At 31.4% G+C, this 23,976-nt stretch overlaps 1 protein-coding gene across 1 annotated transcript in view; it reads right to left on the bottom strand.

Annotated features, from left to right (window-relative positions):
• The window catches only part of LOC118201121 (protein RER1-like), a 68,818-nt gene that overhangs the window by 32,957 nt on the left and 11,885 nt on the right, over positions 1-23,976 (bottom strand). Inside the window, exons 2-6 of the mRNA XM_085818325.1 lie at positions 14,433-14,519; positions 9,539-9,643; positions 4,495-4,594; positions 3,647-3,725; positions 3,411-3,546 (exon numbers count right to left, since the gene is read on the bottom strand). Coding sequence (XP_085674451.1) covers positions 3,411-3,546; positions 3,647-3,725; positions 4,495-4,594; positions 9,539-9,643; positions 14,433-14,519 — 507 coding nt within the window. The remainder of the gene's footprint in view (positions 1-3,410; positions 3,547-3,646; positions 3,726-4,494; positions 4,595-9,538; positions 9,644-14,432; positions 14,520-23,976) is intronic.

Below are 23,976 nucleotides of genomic sequence, written 5' to 3'. Positions count from 1 at the left end.
AAAACACCCATGCAGACAGCCCGTTCGCGGGATTAGAACCTCTGACCGAACTTCCAGTGTTCAGTGACTTTACCGCTCGGCTGCTGATGGGCCCCATTCTTCTTGAGAATCAGAATCATCCAATCTGGGCTTGAATCAGAACTGCCCGAAATTCTTTGGAGATAATAGTCCTGGAAAGATGTATAATATCATCCTCACCAGAATCCTTATGAATAACCTCGTCCTCGTAATTCAACAAACTATCTGTACATAATTCTTCACCATCACATTCTATTTTATTATTGTCTACCATTAGGATTTTTTTTTTACTTATTACGAGTTCCACTCTTAGGCACTACACAGAAAGGGGGATGCCCTGTGGAGGTCTTTTTAAGGGAAATTGGCTCGTATCCACGTTGCACATGGAGAAATCCCTGAAAACACTCATGCAGCCAGCCCGTTCACAGGGACTCAAACCCCGGCCTGAACTATCAGTGTTCAGCGGCTTTTACTGCTTGGCCACTGGTACACATCCTTAGGAATTTACCATAAAAAATTCAAATTAGTCTTGGAACACATGAGCGCTAAATCGATGTGCCTCGTGTGTTCCCAGACTAATGAACTTGCCAGATGAACCAGACTCGCCTGATGAAAATCAGTTATATGGATGCACTTGTGGACAATATATGAGTGGTGTGCACTTGGCAAAATAGTCAGCTGTATAGAGTGTGTCTGCTACTCAGCTTCCCAGATTTATGTCAATACATAGCTGGAAGCTCTGGCGTTTAATGCTACATTCAGTGGAACATAACAGTGTCAGCAAAGTCAGTGTTAATGTTGAAATGCACTTTGTTGACCAGTTGCTTATGTGTACCCGACCTTATTGTAACAACATTATAAAATACCACTGATAACAATAATACACCAATAACTCATAAAAAAACAACTTTTGTTGCTACCCGAACTTGACTACCAATCTGCACAAAACGATTTTAGTCACATCCTACACTAGACTACCAATCCACACAAAATGACTTTAGTCACTTTCTGCACAAGATGTGCCCAAGAAAGATCATCCCATTGCGAACAAAATACAACAATAAACAATATTTGAGAGCCATAAGGCTCAGTTAAGTTATATAATTTTAATTAAGATAATTCCCCAGTCTTTTATCAAGGTGTTTTAAATTATGATTTGATCCAATAAAGTTTATAGCTATATTAACTGCCTTCCATTCTTTTTACTTTTACACAAACTATTCAGCAGCTAAATTCAAACATATGATTTGAAATAACAAATAAACTGCCAATATTATCTGTACCAAATGTCATCAATCAAAACTCCACATTTATTATTTTGATCCTCATCCTTCTACTTTAACCTTTTGATCTTTCCTGTGGCAAAAGTACAGTATCCTGAGATACTGCTATCATAACAAGCAAGGTTCACCAAGCGGCATTAACAGTTTTTCATGGTGATAAGGTAAATTTAATATTATTTGCTGTATTTTTTATCACATTACCTTCTGTCAATATATTAATCAAAGATTTATTTAAAGTGCAATTTTAATTTTTATGGAGAATGAGAAGGGAAAGTTAATGTAAGAAAGATTTTTAAAGATTAACAGTTCTCACATATAAAAAGAGTAAAATGCAGATATAAGCTACATCTGATGTCTTCAATGAAAAGTAATTTTACATTCAGACAAGAATAGAAGACTGGAGAAACATTTTAAGAATTTCAAAATTTCATTTTCTGAAATAATTTCTTCAGAAAACATCTTGAAGCATTTCTAAACAGGAACTGCTTTTCTTGAATGTTCTGAATCATTTTCATGCAGATTCAGTACTGTAGTACTTACAGTTAAAATAGTAGCTTTAGTAATTGTTTCTCAATTGATATAAAATTCCATTTTCATTCTTTAAAATCAGTACAATTTGAAAAGATATACAAACTAGCAAAAATATGAATTAAGCACACAAAGTAAAACAAATAATTCATAATACATTTTATACAAATAGAAGATAAAGTAAAAGAAATCAAAATTAAGTGAGGAAAGACATAAAAGCATTGTTAGTAATTCAGAAAACATATAAAATGAGATAACTGATGATATTATACCAATATTTTAGATGAAATTACAAACACAAAAATAAAAAAATTTGATGTGGACACTACATGACTTCTTTGTATGGCTTATTAAATTTTACACATATTTACTGCACTTCATTTAAACTTATTTCTTTGTATTTCAATAGAGACATATTTCTCATATAATTAATTCAGTTCTCACTATGCGGCAAGGCAAAAATACAGAAAATCACAAAACATCTTCATTAAAAATAATAAAACACAGAAAATAAAACACCAAACACAGTAAAACAGTTTAAAAAAATTTTACAATTAAAATTAGAGTTTCTATGCAAAAACAAGCACTTCGGCCAGCAAGCAAGAAAGAATACTTTTTGGTTCAGATTAACTAAAGGCATAAAAACATTAAAAAACCACATAATTCAATCAATTTTAAGGCAAAAAAAAGCACACTTTATCAACTTATAAGAATAAAAAAAATCAGTTCACCGAACAAGAAATATATATATATATATATTTATGTATAATTGGTACAACTGATTGCAATGGGTGTGTGTGTGATTATGGCAAAGCCTCGGGGGCTATTTGCCTAAGGGAAGGGATGCCTTCGTGGAGGACTTTCTAAGGAAAACTGGCTCGTATACACGTTACACATGGGGAAAACCACGAAAATGCCCATGCAGCCAGCCCGTTTGCAGGATTCGAACCTTGGATCGAACTACCAATGTTCAACGACTTTAGCGAAAAAAAAATTAGGTGCACAATTACATGTTATAGCAGTCCCATATACAAAATTTCAACATTTTACGGCTACTCGTTCTTGAGTTATTCGAGATACATACATATGTACGTATGTATATATAAATGTCATGGAAAAAAAAAATTCTTCTGAATCCATTTTACAATCCTTTTTGGCAAAAACAGTCCTTTATTTTGTCTCTAGCACAGATGTCAAGCAAAAACATCTTTCAAATGGTTTCGGGGAGTGGATGAAATGAATATTTTCTTTGAAATATGACAGCCAAAATTTTTGTGATTATAATACTTCCTTTACTTCATACAAGGAAGTAAAAATTAATGAAATACCCAAGATTTTTAAATGGCTTCCCTTTGTACAAACAGGTACTTCATACCCCCCAAAAAAGAGTTGCCATTATATTTTTAAAATACTGTAGCTCAAATTTCCAATTGCTCCAAAGAAAATAAAGCTAACAGGAGTTTCTTTTCAATAAAAATGAAAATTGTATTTTTTTAATTGAAAAAAAATAATAATAATAATAAAAATCATATATTTCAAAGAAATAGAAGTTATTAGTAGAAAGTTTTAAATATAACATACCTTAATCTGTCTCTTCATTGTCACACAGAACAAAAGTATGAAATACAACAACAAAATAGGCCAAAAAACAGGTATATTGAAAAAGTCAAAAAAGGTACAAAATGTTGCAACAAAAATTGCCCATGTAGCTGAATACCTACAGGAAATAAGAAATATATATATATAATGTTATGACTCAAAATCGTTAAAAATAAATAAATAACACTTAAAATGGGAATAAAGTACTGATAGCTTACCAAAATTTAAATTCTGGTAATCTTCGAATGAATGGTCTAAACTCCTCATTTATAGTAGTAGGTAATTCTGGACCATCATCTAAAATAACAAAAATTCTATAGTTATATTAGAAAAAATTACTATGATTACTCGTAATCTGGGATTAACAAATTTGTGAATTGAAAAATGGAATCGTAGCAAAAATAGAAAGTAAAAAATGAAAACTGCATATTTATTCAAAGTGAAAAAGAAATATAAATTAATGTTTTTGTAACCTAACAAAGAAACTACAATGATACACAAAAAATTAAGTGAAAGCTAACATCCTTGTGTAATGTCAATATTCTCTTCAAGTCTTTTGTTTACTCAAGAGAGAAGATAAACACCCCACAGTAAAACTTATAATCAGACAAAAGAGAAACCTTATGTTTGGCATAAATTTTAATAAAAACTCTACTGATTTCAAGGGTGATAAGACACATATTCCTCTTTTCAGGAGTAAGGAAACTTTTGCTCCTGAAAAAGACAGATATAAATATTTTTCAATTTGAAACACGCAAAAATTTGACTAACTCAACAAAAAGTTAATGAAAGACAACTATTTATCATTTGTATAAAGTCAACTATTTATCAAATATTAATGTTATAATTTGTTCTTGAAATTTATGTAGTTTGAAAGACATTACAAGAGTATGGGACATTCACAATAGCAAGATGGTTTTTGATTTGGGGGGAGGAAAGAGAGGAAAAGGGGAAAAAATAGTAATCCAAATAACTAGCACAACAGAAATGATAAACCTAAAAAGGCATTTAAAAATAACATATACAAAGGAACAGTTCAGCAATTTCTTAATCTCAAGAAACTTACCAAAATCTTCATGAGTAGCAGGATCAATTTTGGGAGACAGGAATGCAATAAATAAACTCAGATGGTATATTCCTAAAGCATAAGTGATTATGTACCACCCCTAAAAAATATTTTGAAATTATTATTAATCAAAATGCACTTTTATCTATTTTACAAACAGTTCTTATCTGCCTTTTGGGGGGGGGGAAATTCACTCCTATGATCGATGCACCATAAAAAAATTAATTTTTTTCAAGCTTTAACCTAGATGATAGCATTTTAAAGCATTTCCTCATGTCATTTACCTTCTCGGTTTTTATCTGTCACCTTTCAAAACCAGTAAATAACTCTAAACTCTCCAAATTTTACTTTTCCAAATATTTTTAAAAAATTTTACTACATAAACAGATATTTGGTGATATCATTGCAAATATCATGAAATAATACTCTTAACTGAAAACTCTTGCATATATTAATATTAAACTAGATGGTAATTACAACAATTACATTCTTCTATATCAGGGTTTCTTAATCTTTTTTTCAGCCGTGACCCCTTTTTATCACTGATATTCTTTCACGACCCCAAGGACCCCATAAGCATTGCGCAAATCCGACACATGCTTGTGTGAAACTCAATTTTTCACTTGTACTGTAATGTACTGTTGCAGTTTTAGGCCATTAACTTTAATTTCTAATTTTAAGACATAGAACAATGTGAAAATTTTAAATAAGTTACAGACGAAATGACAAAAGCAAGTAAAATTAACATTTCTATTCTAAAAAGAATGCGTCAAAACGTTTCCCCCCTTTTTTTTGTCTGCATTGTCTTAACTTTATCCATTTTCAGATATATTGTGTAAAAATATTTGGTAATTGTAAAATTATTATAATACGTTAAAAGAAATATCAAAACTGCTAAATTTTTTGTGACCCCCTGCTGCAGGTCCCGTGACCTGCAGCAGGGGGTCACAAAAATGTTCTATATGATAAAACATTTAGGAAATAAATCAAAAACAAAGCAAATTTTCTTCATTACAATTTACATTGTCTGAAAACTGAGAGAACTTGTTTAGCTACAAAAACAATTTTTAAATGGTAAAGATATACATTTGTGAAGTTTTTATTAGCATAATAAATTATAAATACTATTTAATTAATGTTGGATAGTGCAATCACTAAATTTTAAATGCAAATGTACAAAAATATGTATTGAAAATAATTTTACTACTTGAAATGTTTTATAGAAAAATAATAGTTTGATCCATTTTTGTATAATTGCTAATACCAGTATCAAATTTTGCTTTCTTTATAAAAGAACTATCATAATTATTACTATATTTTATTCATAGCAATTGCCCATAAGCTTGCTTTTGCTAATAAAAGTTTTCCCAGTGGGTCATCATTCATACTGGATCTAAATTTGTCCTTGTTTCAGTAACAATACTAAAAATTACCTCACACTCTGAATTGTTATAGGGAACTGTCAAGACAACCAACATGACTTTACATAATTCACTATATTTTAAAATTCCATCAGCAATTTTCAACTTTCTAATTACATTCTATAAAGTAACAATTTCTTGTTGATTTTATAGCTTTATCACAGTTTTTCTAACTGTAAAGCTGTGATCAGAATTTATCTTTTGCAGGCTCCACCAGTGCCTATGCAGTAAGACTATTGAATACTGGTAGATAGATCCAGATACAAATCCAAACAAATGGGTTGACAGCATGGTTGACTTTTGTGGTTTTTCCCATGCATAAGATGAATAGTACTAGATAGTTTCCCGTCCCTTGGACAGATGGCTCTTTGCTGTAATCAAATAACCTTTGAAAACTAAGTGAAACAAAATTGGAAATCTATTCAAGAAATATATTACATCAGAAAAGGATGTAACTGCTAGAGTGAAAAATCTGCAACTTTAGCATATAAAATTACTTCACGGTTAATAAGAAATTTAATACAATGTAAGCCCATCCTTTGCAAAAGTAACTTCTAATATGTAAATAAAATTTCTTTTTATTCTGTACTGGAAGCTCTTTCACAACTTTGTTATCAGCAGCCCTGATCTCGATAATTCTTTTTTACTATATTTCCTGATACACAGAAAAAGAAAATAAATAAAAAAGGTTGGTTTTACAAACTTTGATAAAATCCCTAATCAGTGAATAAAAATATGGATTAATAGAATTTGTTGTTGCAAAATTGTATTAAGAAAATTTAATGATGGCAAAATGGAGCATGTGAAAAAGCAAAAATTTCATTCTGAAGAAAGAAAAGTAATTGTTATTCATAAGAAAGATGATGGGATACCAGCCACTAAATGTGAGTTAAATATGACAGCTTGTTTTATATAACATCATGCATAACTATGCAATGTTTAGTGTGTACAGTGCAAGGCTGTGCATGATGCTGAATTCGAGCAATTCTTTAATTTTTTAAGTGAAAGCAGATCACTGAGAATGGTCTAGTTCTCTGATGAAGAGTGCATGTGGAAAAGAATGCAATTCTCTGATGTTTTTTAAATGAAAAAAAAAAAAAAAATTCAGAGAACTGCATAAATTCAGCATCACACTCAGCTTCAACACTGTGCACATTAAACATCATACATATTACACTATGTATTATTGCTGAAACAAGATAATTTTTTCCCACAAAGCTTGATGTATTGTTCACCATCTAATTAGATTTTGTGCGAATGTCTATGTTTGACGCTAAGTGCCACCCCAATTATATAAAAGTAACTCTTCAGTTAAGATAGTTTAAACTTATAACAAATTTATTAGGCATAATCCGATAGTAATTTAAGGGGCACTGTATGCACTAATGATAACACTAAATACATACACTAATGATAACAAAGTTATAACTGTCTCCTTAACATCTTTAAAATACAGAGCATGTTTACAGATTTTTAGAATGATTTGGGGGCTGTTTAATACATGTTTAAAATATAAAGAATATTTTTTAAATGCTCAGTTTGGTAGCCTTTTTTCTGGACTGTAAGTCTGCATCAAGATTTCCACAACAGAAGGGATTTTTGATAATTTTCCGGCAGCACTGATTTACAGACTTCTTCCATTACTTTTCAGAGGACATCAATCCTGGTGTTTTGCAGTTAGAAAAGAGACCAAGAGCACAATAGTCCATAAGTAAAATGTCAGGAGGATTTCACAGAAATATGTTGAAAAGCTATTTATGCAATACCTATATCAGTCTTCATTTTTGAAGGAGTGCAGTGGTACTTCTCGAAGTATGACTCGAGAAGCCTTTGTTTTTAAGTTTCACTTTTTGAAAGTCATCAGGCCAAAGAAATGGAATTTTTTCTATAAATATCAGACGTATAAATTTCCCTTGATAGATCTTTGAGTTGATTTTAGCATTTTCCCTCAATCTTCTTATTTAAAATTTTTCACTGTAAGAGAATCCTGTGAGAATAATAAACCCTTTCCTGAAGTGTCTTTTGCATTGACAAAACCAGATCTGTACATTTTTTTCCTCTTTGTTTTTAATAAATATACCTTTATCAAAAACAAAGAGAAGACCTGTTTTTTTTTTTTTTTTTTTCTCTCTCTCTCTCTCTCTCTCTCTCTCTCTCTCTCTCTCAGTCACTTAGGTAAATTCATGCTTCATCCAAGTCACAATGTATTTCCATTTATCCTTTGCTGAATACTTGTAATACAAGGTTCTACAAACTGCCCTTGTTGAGCAATGTGGCTCAGGAAGAGCTGGTAAACATTAAGTTTTTAGCTTTTTTAAATTATTAAATAGTTCATTATTTTATTTGTTGCTGCTGCAGATATACTTAATTACTCTGATACTGATTTCTACACCCGAAGATTTTCTCTTATCATTGATTTAACTTTAGAAGTAAGAAAAGCAGTACATACCATTTTTCGGTATTCGTTTAAAGTCTTTTTTCCACATACAAGTAAATATTGAGAGTTTTCCCCTTCTAATTAATTATGTTGCTTATTTTGTCCAGAGAAATTTTAATATCATTCATTTCACAATGTTTTTAAATTATGGAATAGGAATACTTCTCTTCAGAAAGTGCAAAAACATATCCTTCAATCCACAGCTTTCTACATGTGACATTTTGAAAGACGAATAAATTTAAAAGCAGCAAATGATATTTCTCATTTAAATCATAAGCCATCACCAGAAATTGTTATTCTAAAACTTTTGCTTTTTTTAAAAATTCTTTATCAAAATCATTCTAAAAATGTGTATACCCTTTATAAATAGAAAGTAGAAGGAAATATTTCAACTTGATATTAAACTGCAGTTTATATTCAAATCCTCTGCAGTTCAATATTCATCGTAAATTGCTTAAAATACTCTAGTAATTATTGTGGAACCACTTGAAGATATATTTGTTGCAGCATGTAATTAATTATTTCTATACTATTAGATCAAGTATTTTAAAATCACTTATCATTTCAAATGATTTCATTACATGAATGTCTAACATTACCAGGAAAACTAAAAAAATTATTTTCATCCAATAAACAAAATACAATTTTTACATAAAACTGATAATAACAATTAATACAAATGATTCTTTTGTATTCACAGTTTCTGCTAATCTTCAACATATATTTTTAAAAAATGAAAAGCTTGGTTGCATAGAATTATCCTAAAAATATTTCATGTTTATTATTATTTCTGTATCATGGATATGAAATTAACAGGAGCAAACAATGAGAAATCTCCAAACACATTACCCTATGAACTAAAAAATGAGAAACTACTGTAACATAAATAACATGCAGATAAACAGCAAAAATGAGATCTTATTGAGCAATTAGAAATGATAGTAACTTCACAATAATAATAATGATAATAACAATAATACTGATAACATATACTTTTTCCTCACTATTAGTACAATAATGTATGGGAATTTATCAATTTAAATATATTAATAGCATTACAGTTTAACAATAAACATTACCATACACCAGGTAATTTGAAATTTTTACAAATGAAAATAAATACATTAGTTTTAAATCATAAAAGTTGACACTTTCATTTCATACAATCAATAGCATTTTAACTTACCTTTAAGTAAAATACTCTAAGTAAATATAATAAAAGTAGAATAACTGTAGCAGTCCATCTTGAAACAACATAAGGAGTCCAGCAATCTAAAGTATACTGGTACTTCTGTAAAGATAATTGATAAGCAATAATTTAGTTTTTAAAAAATAAGTCAAATTTAGAGAAGTTATCAAAGCATTTAATGCAAGATAAATAGGAGGCCTTCGTGATCAATAAAAATATTGACACATGCAGTAATTTTAATATTTAATTTGTGCTCTAAAGCTGCGCTGTTCAATTTAATGTTTTATAAATGTTAAAATATATATATATCATTATAATAAATTATTATAATGTTAAAATATACTATTATTATTACTTTGCATATTTTACCATTTTACTTCATTTTTTTATCGACGTTCTTAGTTATCTTCTAAAAGGCTCACACACATTTTAATTAAAAAAATTACTCTTGGAACGGTGCACTTTCTTATGCATGTAACCAACAGTTAAGACATCCCTAAGTTGCAAGATAAGTCTCTCATACTATGTAGATACATGTTATAAAAGCAAACCTATTACAGTGACCAAGGAAAGCAAGTTAATTGTTTTAGAATTAGATAACATTAGTTGTGGCATATTAATAGTATAAACCAGTTACAAGATTTTACTTTAATTGATTGCCACATGAAAATGATTGAAGATTTTACTTTGATTGCCACGTAAAAATGGCTGCACTTTTGCATGACCTATTGCAGCTCAAAAACTAATGTTCACACCAGCCAATGTCATTTGGATAATGCAAATATTACTTCCAAACTGAGGATGAATGAAAGATAATCCTATAGGGTTATAAATTATCAACTGTCATTCCAGTAGATGAGTCTTGGATTTCTTTCCTTAAAAGCTGAGGGTCTGTAAAAAATTTTGGACATAAACGTAACTATCACAGAGTCCTTTTTTGTTTAAGCATGATAATACAGTCAAAAGTCTTTAATCTGGACTCTTTGGGACTTCGATTCCGGATTATCGGTTTGTCCAGATTATAGATCATCAGTTTAAATCTGGTAAGATGGCATGCAGAAATTATAAAATTAAAAATATGAAACCATAATTTATGAAATAAAGAGCAATTATGATCTAAAGGGTATCAAAATTTACAAAAAAAAAAAAAAAAGCTTAATATTTATTTGTTTACTTTATTAAACATTTCTTTCAACGCGCGCATGCGTAAAGCATACATTACTCATAGTCGAAATTAGAAAATTGCAACCAGAAAACTATTAATGTGTATTCGTGATATTTATAACGACGAGGAAATTGATTTAAATTATATCGGAGTACATCTAGATGAAACACTACATTTAGTGAGATATTATAAGCCAAATAAAATAAAAACATATGCCCTGAAGATGAAGATAGTGCTGACAGATCAACTTCCAGTTCATTGTGCGCCGCGACGTCCCCCCCCCCCCGCAGAGCAGTGGGAAATTGATAAACAGATTTCGGAATGGTTACAGAAACAAATCACCTCTCTGTCACTTTCTTCATGCCTTTATCCATTTTTTGCAGCAATTCCACGTTTTGTTTAATGGACTTCGAAATATGCTTTCGCTTTGTAGATCCTTTGGCAGCTTCAGAATTGGAAACTCTTTTTGACATAATTGAAAGTTCAAGCTTACTTTTTATAAAATTGCTCTGACAGTCTGCAAAAAATAATAAGCCGGATCCAATTCAAAGATTAAGGAACAACACAATCTGCAACATTAACTGAAATAGATAATTAGATAATTTTAGCTTAGCTTATACTGTCCGTTATACATTAACCGTGCATGTGTAAACGTATTATTCGCATGCGTAAACGCATTATGTGTTTACGCATGCCCAAAAAATTTGTAGCTTTGAGGTCCAAATAGTAGATCATTCTGGATTAAAGACTTTTGACTGTATACTTATTAACAGTCATATACTAAGTTCTGACTTCAGCCCTTGAAACATCTTTAACATTTGCTACAACACTCATTGGCTGTTAGATACAGTTATATTACTTGATGATACAGACTATGTATGATGAATTTTTCACTCAAGAAAGAGTTTCATAAAGGATAAAAGTGGAAGAAAGCATAAAATTAAAAAGACATTTAACTGCTGATGTCTGGTGACCTATCACTACCCAGTGTATTAAATTTATCTTCTATTAGTTAAAAGAGGACTTATAACTAACATGCAAAAAACAGCAAGTGCTAAAGAAATTTACTTTAAAGTTAATTTTTGATTATCAAAACCCCCTCTCCATGGCAATTGTATACTGAAATATAAATTTATCAACTTTTAATACTAAATTGAGTAGTACTACACTGGAAAATATTTATGCACATATTATTAATTATATCAAAGCATATGGAAGTAAAAACTACAAAATATTATCAGTCAAAGTAAATACCATACGAAATGGAATAAATTACACTGGTGTGCAAAACTTAAGCAACAGGTGTTCTTTTTGCCATAACTCTACGAGAAATCTTTTGAGAGACATGAAATTCAGAAATGTGAGACAGCAGTTTGTATTTAAATGATGATGAAACCATGGGTGCACAAAAATGAATACAGTGTAAACAGTATGGAATCAAACAAAAAAGGCTTTATTGAACTCATAGTATCGTTACAAAAGACTGTCTGTACAAAAGGAAGAACAACAAGCACATATTCCTTATCATGGGATATGTCCTCCCATTACTGCAGTGGTTGCTTCGCACCGTCTCTCCATACTCAACACCAGACTGTCCAACAGATCTTGAGGTAAGACTGTCCATTCCTCAATCACCATCTGTTTCAGTTGTTCAGTGTTCCCGGAGAATATAATCTTGCTGCAAGCCATCTCCCCAAAGCAGCCCACACATGTTCTATTGGATTTAAATCAGGGGAATTACATTGGCCAATCCGAGTGATATCTTCACCGTGATGTTACTGGAATGAAACTATCGTGGGATCCTGGAATGAAACTGACCTCTCTCCAAATCAGCAGGCGTTGAGAATCGCTTGTGGCACTCACTGATAAAGAGAACACTACTCCATTTGACAAGATGCGCAGTTTTCGTGCTCCTTTCACAATTCTAAAGTGTCATCGATGGCTAATTTTCAAAGGGATGCAGCATAGAGGATGGTGGGCGAATAGGCTACCTTTGTGAAGGCGTCTGGACGCAATAAACCGCAACACTTGTCGCCCCGTTGCTGTATACAGTTGTTGAGCTATCGCACTTGCTGACTGGTTTCGGGCTCTTTTTACCTGCAGGACAATATATCGGTCATCCACTGCAGTTGTTTTCCTGGGACAGCCACCACCAACCTTTCTAACAGCTGTATTTATGGTTTGGAAGGTTTTCCAAGTGCGTGAAACGACACTTTTGTTCATCCCGAACTCTTCAACTACACTGGTCATACTACGCCCCTCCTCCAGCTTTTCCATCATTCTCCAGATGTGAAGTCATCCAGGTGATTTCTTCTAGCCATATTTCACAAAAGGACCCACATGCACTTGCAGTGAATGTATTTAATTGCATCTATGTCCTTCCTTTTATTGTAGACTTAAGCCCGTCGACCGCACGTGTTTTGCGTACGCTCATGTCGCCCGTAACGTTTTGTTCTTGACATTTGCATGCATATGAACTTTCTACTGAATTGCTTGTTCATTGTACTTACCGCAAGAGCCTCTTTTCTGCAATTTCATAGCTATCTGATTAAAATTTATATGGTGGCTTAAGTTTTGCACACCAGTGTAAAACTTTGCTACAGCACTAGTTTAACTATCAACATATACAATGATACCTCAGTGTAACTTATTAATCTGTTCCAGATCAGCAGAATTTAGCAGAATTTAATGTTGATTGTTTATTCCATATTGAATACGACAACAGAAATTTAACAGTTACCTTTTAATGTGCGTTACAAGGACAACCACTTGCTCCTGAATGACTTTATCGGACACTTGCACATAAACAGCCTTCCAAATACAAGCATTACCATGTTCTCATGATTTACAATACTCGTACAGTTACGTCAGTTCTGGATAATTAATGACCGCTCCTTGTATAATTTATACAAAAAGAAAACCCTTAAAAAATAAAATTCTCCAATATAGCTGCTAAGATGAAATTATTTTTCTCCCTTTTATTTATTTTTAAGTATTATACTGAATAGATACTATTTTTATTTTTGATATAAATTGGCTATCATCACATTAGGGAATTTCTTTCACATTTTTGAAATAATTTAACATTTAAGCTCAAATATTCCCTTGAAAAGTCGGAATCCTTCTGTGCAATTAACAACAATTTTAATTATTTAAATTTACTTTTTTTTATTTATTAAGCATTTATAAATCACAAATTCAGATATATTAGTTACAGATTTCCATTTTTGATTTCCAAAATGGTACACCTTCTGCAACTAAATTTTCTTTATCATTTCCTAGGAGATAATCTAATTATTAATACATTTTCTATGGGTTGTATTGAACAAATAATTATATTTATTATCCTTGATATTGGAGTGGCAATGCTATATTTTGCATCATATAACCTGACCATTTTCACTGAGCAACATCAGAAAATGTTTCAAAATTATAATTCTGAAAGTTTTACCAGTAATAGATGTATGAAAAATTTATAGAGAAAGAAACTGTAATAGTAAGCTGGAGTGCGAAGCTGAAATGGACAGAACTGTATTTAAATTATATATCTTTGTGAATTGAGAATAAAATTTATGTTTTACTAAGAGGCTTATCTGTTATTTCGATAAAAACTGCAAACTATATTACAATATGTATGTATAATGGAAATTTACATCTTGATTTTAAGTAAAGCATAAATCTACAATATTTTAATGTTTTACAAACTGAAAGAATATTAATATTTACCTGTGACAGCCACTGAAATAATCTCGCAATCATTCCTTTCTTTGGAGATGAATCAACACATACATGTCCTTCAGTTTTCAGTTCAGGCTAAAATGTTAAAGCATTTTAATAAAATGAAACAAGAATAGAAATTAATAATATATATATATATATAGATTATTATTATTAAATGTATATATATATATATATTATTAAATGTATATATATATATATTTTTTCTTTTTTTCCTTTTTTTAGAATTTAAATTTGCTTTTTTCTTTTTTACTTTTATACATATTTGTTAAGAATTTGAATTTGTTTAAATTATATATATATATATATACTGCATTTTTTAAAATATTTTGCCCCCTTTGTGTTCAGTTATTTTATTGTCTGAAAATCAAGAGGAGAAAACTACCCAAATAATTTAATGTTTGAAGGATGGCATGAACAGCAGGAATGTAACAAATAAAAAGTAGCCATGAATAAACAACAGGTAATTATCACAGTATAAACACTTCAAAAGAAACCTACATTCCATTGAAAATACATAGTAATATTACCACTACAATATCTAATAAGATATCCTTCCTCTCTACTTCCCTGTAACTCGAATCATGCCTATTCTTAATTGTCTCTGCTACTCCTTAGGTCTTATATCATCCGTAAATAATTAGAGAAGGTGAATGTGCAGCTAACTTGATGAAATAATGGACTGAATATCAGTTAATGTTTGCTTTGAAGTGATTAGTCAGTAGGCTGACATAAAGTTTAACAGTTGGAAGGGAAAAGTTGAATAACTTTTATAGGTAGTTTGCGGAAATTTATTATAGTTAGTAAGACGAAAACAATTACTACATAGATAAATACATTTTAAAATTTAGGGAACTTTGTTCTCTGGATGCATTGAAGAAGGGGAAAAATATGTAAATAGTTTTTTTAATTTTTAGAAACTGGTGCTAAAAAGCTAGGAGGGAAAGTATGTAAGGAAACACTGTAATTAACAGAAACTTTTATTACTTATTTATTATCCCATCGACCATTGGCAGAAATTTTGGCAATAAGTGCCAATTGAGAATCATTATTGTGGAATTCTAAAGGAAGTGATCATCCATAACTGGTGCACGTCACACTACTTACAGACAACAGGATATACATGAGTACCCTTTTACATACATCGGTAAAGAACTAGTATGTGATATACCATACATCCTGGTTTTTTAGTGTTGTTCAAGGTTGCAAAAATGTCCGGGGTTTGAGAAGACTGGCGAGTTTTTTTTATATATATATATATAATTTTAGAGCTATATGTTCGATATCGTGCTTTTAAAATTCTCCTCCCACCGTTGCATTTCTAAACCTACCTTGATGCAAGCACTGTCGATTTTAACGGAGGCGTGACTATGTCCCGCCACAACATTTTACTTAGATATTTGGCAATACAACAGGGGCAATGCGTTTATGTTGTTTTTGTGTGTGAAGTAACTCGCTTACACGGCTTTGATCTTTTTATCTCTATTTGTTTTTTTGTCTCATCATTAGAATGGGCAAAAATGTGTATTTAATGTTAACTTGAAACAGGAATACAAATTTTTGAAATTATGTAATGCCAGTACCAATTAGTGTGTTTATTGCACACTATGTACTGGAGAATTTTCTGTTGCACATAAAGGAAAGGGCGATATTGAAGACCATGTGGAAACAGCTAAACATAAGAGGAGTGCTACTACTTCAGCAAATGTAAGAGATTTTATTAAAGCCAAAGAGAGTAATAGCAATAACAATGATCTTAAGTGTACTACTAAAGAAGCTTCATTTCATACCATACTGCTAGCCACGAAGTCAGTATCAAAACTGCGGCACATCTAAACTGGTTAAAACTAAATCAGACTGCATATCTACACTGGTTAAAAAGTTATACGACCCCAAATTTTCATCTGCTAGAAGAAAAACAGACGCATTTATTGTCAAAGTTATTTTGCCACTTATACATATCTGATAATGTATTGCATTCTTTGGAAAATTTTAATTATGTAATAGTAATGATGGATAACTCAAACAGAAGTGAAGTAAAACTTATTTCAATTGTAAGATATTTCAACCTGCAAGAAGGAATTCAAGTTAAGCTTTTAAATTTCGATAAAGTGTCAGGTGAAACTGCTTAAATTTTGACTCAGTATATTTTGTAGTGCTTGAAGAAATATAAACTTGAAGAAAAGTTGGTTTGCTATACTGCCGATAAAACTAACAGTAATTTTGGTGGTGTGAAGAGAAAGGGGAAGGAAAATGTGTTCAGAAAAGTTCAAAATGATTTAGATAAACTTATTTTAGGAATTGGCTGTTCAGCACACAATGTACACAATTCAGTACAAACAGCATGTATTTCTCTACCCCTGAACATAGAAGTTATTGTTATAAACATTTTCACATATATACGGTAAGAGTAACGAATTTCAAAGAGTTCTGTGAATTTGTGGAAACAGATTACAAAAAAGTATTATGTCATAGCAACGCAATGCTTCTTAGTTTGTTACCTGCAATAGATAGAATTCTTTCCATTTTTGATGGCCTAAAATCATACTTTTTATCTTGTGACAAATGCCCAAAATTATTATTTGAATTTTTTGTTTTTTTAATCTAGAAAGTGAATTGTATTTGAAATTTTGGTACTATTCCGTTTTGAGGACCATAAAAAATAGCCAAACTATCGTTGATGCCAGTGCTGCCAAAAATAATTGCGGCAACCCTAACGTAAGAAAGGAAGTATAATAGTAAATAACTATTTAAAGATTATTGTTTTCATTTATATGGAAGGTTAATTTCATATAATATTTTTTTATTATTATAATTTATATAAAAAAGGCTAAACATAACTGAATGGAAGCATAAGAGTAAATAACTATTTAAGATCATTATTAAAATTTATATAAAAAAAGGCTAAACATAACTGAAGGGATTCCTGCATCGCTATTTCGTTACCGAGTTATCCCTAAAGCAAAATTTCATCTCGTTCGTTGTTCAAACATAATTTTCTATAATAAATGATGCCTTTTCTTTGAAAAAATTCCATTGCAGATTCTTCGTCATGGGCAATTCCCAAATTGTTAAATCCATAGGATATCAAAAAAAAAAATTTAAATCAAAAAAGGACTTAATTAGTATTTCAATGGCATCTTAAGAAATATAGAACTATCCAAACTTACACAATTTGAAATCAGTGCCGCTAGATTTCGCGCGCTGTTAAATGGGCGCGTTTGCTAGATTTGGCGCTTTCGCGCATACATTTTCGCTGCAATTTTCTACGGTCCTCAAAACGGAATAAAGTCAAAAGTCTTTAATCCGGAATGATCTATAATCCGGACCTCAAAGCTACAAACTTTCTGCGCACGCGCATATGCGTTTACACACGTGTGTTTAATGGATAATGGACAGTATAAGCTAAGCTAAAATTATCTATTTCAGTCAAGGAGGTTAGAATACAGTTACTGTTGCAGATTGCGTTGTTCCTTAATCTTCTAATTAGATCCAGCTTATTATTTTTTGCAGACTGTTAGAGCAATTTTATAAAAGTAAGCTGGAACTTTCGCTTATGACAAAAAGAATTTCCGATTCTGGAGTTGCCAAAAGATCTACAAAGCGAAAGCAAGTTTCGATGTCCATCAAACAAAAAGTGGAATTGCTGCAAAAAATAGATAAAGGCATATCCTTTGTTTCTCTAACCACTCCGAAATCTGTTTATCAATTTCACACTGCTCTGCGGGGGGGGGGGGACGTTGTGGCGCGCAATGAACTGGAAGTTGATCTGTCAGCACTATTCTTATCTTCAGGGCAGATGTTTTTATTTTATTTGGCTTATAATTCCTTACTAAATGTAGTATTTCATCTCGATGTACTCCGTCTTTGATATGACTTAAATCAAATTCCTCATCATTATATATATCATGAATACACATCAAATAGTTTTCTGGTTGCAATTTTCTAATTTCGACTATGCGTAATGTATGCTTTATGCATGCGCGCATTGAAAGAAATGTTTAATGAAGTAAACAAATAAATATTAAGCTCTTTTTTCTTTTTTTTGGAAATTTTGATACACTTTAGATCATAATAGCTCTTTATTTCATAAATTACGGTTTCATATTTTTAATTTTATAATTTTTGCATGCCATCTTACCAGATTTAAACTGATGATCTATAATCAAAAAAAAAAAAGAAGATAATTCAGATTCTCCGAAGTCCGGATGAGTCCGGATTAAAGACTTTTGACTGTAGTACCGAAATTTTTGTATGGTACTCTACAGTTACTTAAAAATGTAGTTCTGAAATTGGAAGCTAATTCTATCACAGCAACAGAAGCATTTCAAACATATTCTGAATTAATTTGTCAACTTCAGGAAAGAAAAACCCACACATTTATACCATCTTCTGCCAAAGAATGTCTACGCACTGTAAAATAAGATAATGATGTTCAGGAACAAAAATTCTTCTCAAGTGTAGAAAATATTTATAATTTTAGTCTGATTTAGAAGAGAGTGCACAGGTTGTTAATGCAATTGTAAAAGATTCCATAAATATCGATGACTTATTTGATGAACGTACATTGTTGAACCATATAATTCAAAACCAAAGGGTAGGTTGTGAAAACGTATCAGATACTATTGAAGAGAAGTGGAAAGCAGTTTTTAAAGTGTTTCCAAAGACTTATATTTCAAGTTGTAATATTTTTAAAATGGTCGAGTTTGCAATGTCTTTGCCTGGAACATCTGTTTCAGTTGAGAGAGTTTTTTCAATTATGGGGAACATCTGGCCTGCAGAAATGGGTAGGCTTTCAGTATCTACTGTTAAACATCTGCTAAATGTTAAAATTAATTCAGAACTTTCTTGTGAATTTTATAATGTAATTAAAACAAACAAACCATTTCTGGAAAAAGTCATGTCCATTGAAAAATACTACTGAATAAATATAGTTTAATGTTTTAGTAAACTGTTAAGACTTTTAAATAATTTCAAAAATATGTTCTGGGTTAGTGGTTCCAACCCAGGACATATTAAAAATATGTCCCGTGTTGAACCCTAAAAAATATGGTAAGCCTAGATATACCCCTTTTAGTTTATATACTTTTAGGACAGCACAACTAAACCATTATTTTTAAATATAAAAATAAATACAAATAATTAAGAATCCATATAGCTTAATAACCCACTAAACTTAAATTTCAGTAACTTCAGTAACAGTTCAATAATAACAGCCTCATAAAATAAAAATTAATTCAATAGATTTCATATTCAAACATGCAATAAAAATGGCAGGAAAAAGAAATGATGAAATAACAACAACCAAATTTAGCGGTGCCATAAAAAATTACTACATAAAAGTGATATATTGCATACTGTAACATTACTCATATAGTTCATGATCATTATTAAATTCAATGGTTAATAAATTCAACTGTTTATAGCATCAAAATTTCCAACTGCCATTAATTAATCTCATCTCTGCCCCTTATAAAACTCATACTGGCAATACTATACATGGCAAAAGACTGATTTTTTAGAGGCAGAATATCCTATTTGTACCTATAAAAGCTTTTTGTAATTTACTTAACATACTGTGGGTTGTGACTTTATCACTCAGGTTATATAGTGCTTTAATAAAATAGTAATTTAATAATTTTATTCCCCAGTCCCTGTAACTATGAGACACTGTTTTCAGAGTCCTTCATCCACAATGGTCTTCAAAGAGGCAGATTTAAATCTTAACGATAATAAAAACATTCCTTCTGTATCCCATCTTTCAAGTTTTCCATATTCAAAATCTGCTCTTTGAGATAGACACATTATGTTCACAGAAAATCATAAAAAAGTTCATCAGTGCTTCTCAGCATTACTGTACATTATCAGCTTTTTAATGGAAAAGAAGTGATTACTCTGCTGCTGCAAAAAACAAATGCATTGATTATATTTGTAATCATGAAGTATCAAATTGGTTAAACAGATAGAAAACAACCTTTCCACTGGCTAGTAATGCGAATTTTGAAAGGAATAAATCACTGGAAGAAGCATTGGTTAGAGTTGACTTTAGGGTTACTCTTGTATTATCGTGTAGTTGTTGTTTCATTTATTGCAAAGTTGTTGTTTCATTTATGGTAACCTGAGTAGTTTAATGTTATGGAAACAAAATCATGATGTAATTGTTTGCATTATTTCAAGAAATTTTGAATCATGGGATGTTTTGCAAGGGCTTTTGTGGTGTGTGTTGCTTGGAAGTACATTGCTTGTTTCATTGTTTAGACGGTATGATGGCTAAATGTAGTAGGATTAATTTGAAGTTTCTGTACGAATTGGAACGAAAGGGGAAGAGTGCATTAATTGACCTGGTGTGTAAATGAAGGTTTACTTAGTAGCCATTTTCCGAACAGTCCGGAACTAAGTTTTTGACTCTTATTTTTGTGAATGTATGTGGCGACGCCGATATACGGATTGTAGTTCAGATAATTTTAGGAAGTTTTTGGATGCTGTTAAGGAATTTTGTGTGCCACAGAACGAAGACGAACGAATTTCTAAATAAGGTAAGCGGATATTTGCTTTGTGTAGTGCTAAAATATATAACAGGTTTTTCCTTTTTTATGTTATTTTATTGTTTGGTTAAAAATGTAGTTTATTGAGATTATATATTTTTTGTTTGCCTCTACTATAGAATCGGGTGCTCCTTTGACTTTTTAAGTGAAAATATATCGATGTGCACATGGACAAACTCAAGGGAGTGCGTAAGGCATAGTTTGTGCAATTCTCTGATGTATTTTTAAGTGAAAATAGGTCGATGTGGATGTGATAAAAGTCAAGGGAGTGGACAGTGCCATTTTTGTGCAATTCTGGTTTTTTTTTTTTTAAAGTGAAAATAGGTCGATGTGTACATGGATACCGAGTTTGTGCAATTCTTTGTCTTGTTATTTTGTCTTTGTGTAACAGCGATTTAGCCTAGTTTGTGCTATTTTCTGATGTTTTTTTGAGTGAAAATAGGCTGATGTGTACATGGGTAAAGGGAGTGCAGAATGCCATTTTTGTGCAATTCTGGGATTTTTAAAGTAAAAATAGGTCGATGTGTACATGGATACTGAGTTTGTGCAATTCTTTGTCTTGTTATTTTGGCTTTTGCGTAGCGATTTTTGGGGCAAAAGTCGCCGCTACAAAAGTCAAAATAACAAGCCAAAGAATTACACAAACTCGGTATCCATGTACCATAAAAAATCGGCAAGTTTCGCCAAGGGGTACCCTAAAATATACTTTTACCTACTTGTTTTTAAGAAGAGGTGTAACCAATATTATGTCATAAAAAGGCAAGTCCAAGCCTAAGACAAGTAAACAATGTATCGACTGATGCAGCCTATTCTGGGATTGAGCCCAAACTGGTATGCGGACTTCGCCCAAGTATGCAGACTTTTCCAAATGTAGATTTTGGCGCAGAAGCACCAGTAAAAGAACTTCGCCGAAAAAAGAAAGTCGGCAGTTCAGGAGGCAAAGAAAAGGACAGGTGTGTGCGGTTTCACCGGCATATTCTGCTGATGTACTAATATGTAATTTACCTATTATATTTTTGTGTGTGAATAAAATATAATCACATTATCGTGAAAGTAGTATCTTTATTTTTCGATGATTGATCGACCATTTATTACGAATTATCAAGCTTTTCTACGACATGGAATGATGCAGTTTTAAAAGCAAAAGTCGTTCCTTAAGTAAAGTGCGAGTGTTATGGTAATAAGTTGCAGGTATTAGCGTTGAGAATGTTCTAAATGAATGGTTTGAAGTATTGTTAAAGTTTATGTATTATAATGTGTTTCTCCCGCCTTCATAGTGTGGTGGTCTGCACACTGGCCGCGTATTTCAGAGGTCCGTGGTTCGGTTCCCGGGGAGAGCGTCGCTCATTTTTCATGTCTCTTGCTTTAAAAAAAAATATACCTAATGTCTCTACAGTATTCTTTAAAATTGTGATAAATTATAGGTATTACTTCTAATGACTTCTGAGATTAATTAAAATAATCTAGTTATCTTATTACTTCTAAGAATGTTTTACAGTACTTTGGAAGAAAGTAAAATATACGAGTTATTTTCGATTTGTGTGAATAAATGATAATTGTACGAATTCTAAATGTGAAAACAGTTATTTTTTAGTAAAATGTTGGATAATTTGGAATATTTCTTTAATTTGCCATTTATTTATTTATGATTATTGACGCTTATAGTAGTATTACTAAGAATGTTTTAACTGCATAAATGAATTATTGTCATGGTAAAATTGAAATATTAACTAAAAGGTTTGTAAAGATAACAAATTTGTGAAGGATACCATTTTTTTTTTAAGACAGTAGATAAGAAAAGTTAAAGGTAAAACTTTTAAATGTATTTTAGTATTTATTATCAGTTGGTGAAACCCTACGGACACTTTACCCTACGGACAGTTAGTGATGATAATTTTTGTTATTAGTAAGAAACTTGCTATAAAGTGTTAAGAATGGCTTTCCTGGGTAAAGCAGAAAAGAAAGATTTAAAAGTCTTAGCTGAGGAACTTGGGGAGAAGGTATTTCGAGAAAAGAAACTTGGGGAGAATAAAGTGGTAGATTTAAAAAGGATCATTATAAATAGCAAGGAGTATGAAGAGAGTTTTGTAATGGAATTATTAAACACCATTATGAACGAAAGAATCAAAAAAGAAGCGTTAGAATTAAGGAAAATGGATTTCGAAGTTGAGAAATTACTGATACAAACAGCTAGTAAGAGTGCAGAAGCAACAATCAATTTCGAACAGTTTGATGAGAACATAAGATCGCGTTATGAACTTCGGAAGTTAATGCAAAAGTTCGATCCAAAAGAGGGAGACATAAGTCTTAAATTAATTTTCTTTGAAAGGCAGACTTGAAACAGCGAGCTGTTTCGAAGAATGGATTATATATTTAAAAGTTACAACCTTTGAACAATTAAAGAACCATATGATACCGGATCAAATAAAAGGCAGAGTATCGAGTGAAATAAAATGTCATTTCAAATCATAGCTCCATCCAATTTAACAGATCGGTTAGATGAATATGAGAGAGAATGAATGACTAAATGCTTTATCTTTAGTGAAGAAACGCACTTTGCAAGAGCCTGTCCGTCCCATAAGGAACAGCATACCAAATCTAAGGTAAAAAAGTAACCAGGAGGATTAGTACAAACGACAACAACGAGTAAAGAAAATGATATAGGGCTACTTTCTGCCCATATTACTGTTCTGATGACACCTTTGGCTGAAGCGAATGTTATCAAATTCGATAAATTAAACAGGGTAGAAATAGTGCGGAACAGAGTGCGGAACGATAAGCTTTCAAGGAATCGTCAACGCCTGTGCTCAAACATCTGTGATTCGGAGTGACTTTATTCCTGACGACTGTGACGATGGAAATGGAAAAATTTCAATTATTTTTTAATTTGGGAAAGCTGAAACTGCAACGTTAAGAGTGGTTCCTATGAAAATCAATGATGGCTATAATGACGAGGTACCGATAATTTGCGCAGTGTCTAAAAATTA

Source organism: Stegodyphus dumicola, chromosome 1, assembly GCF_044657685.1.
Source record: "Stegodyphus dumicola isolate Sdum_Otavi_A_Nest chromosome 1, ASM4465768v1".
NCBI classification, from domain to species: domain Eukaryota; kingdom Metazoa; phylum Arthropoda; class Arachnida; order Araneae; family Eresidae; genus Stegodyphus; species Stegodyphus dumicola.
This window is presented reverse-complemented; position numbering and strand designations above follow the sequence as displayed.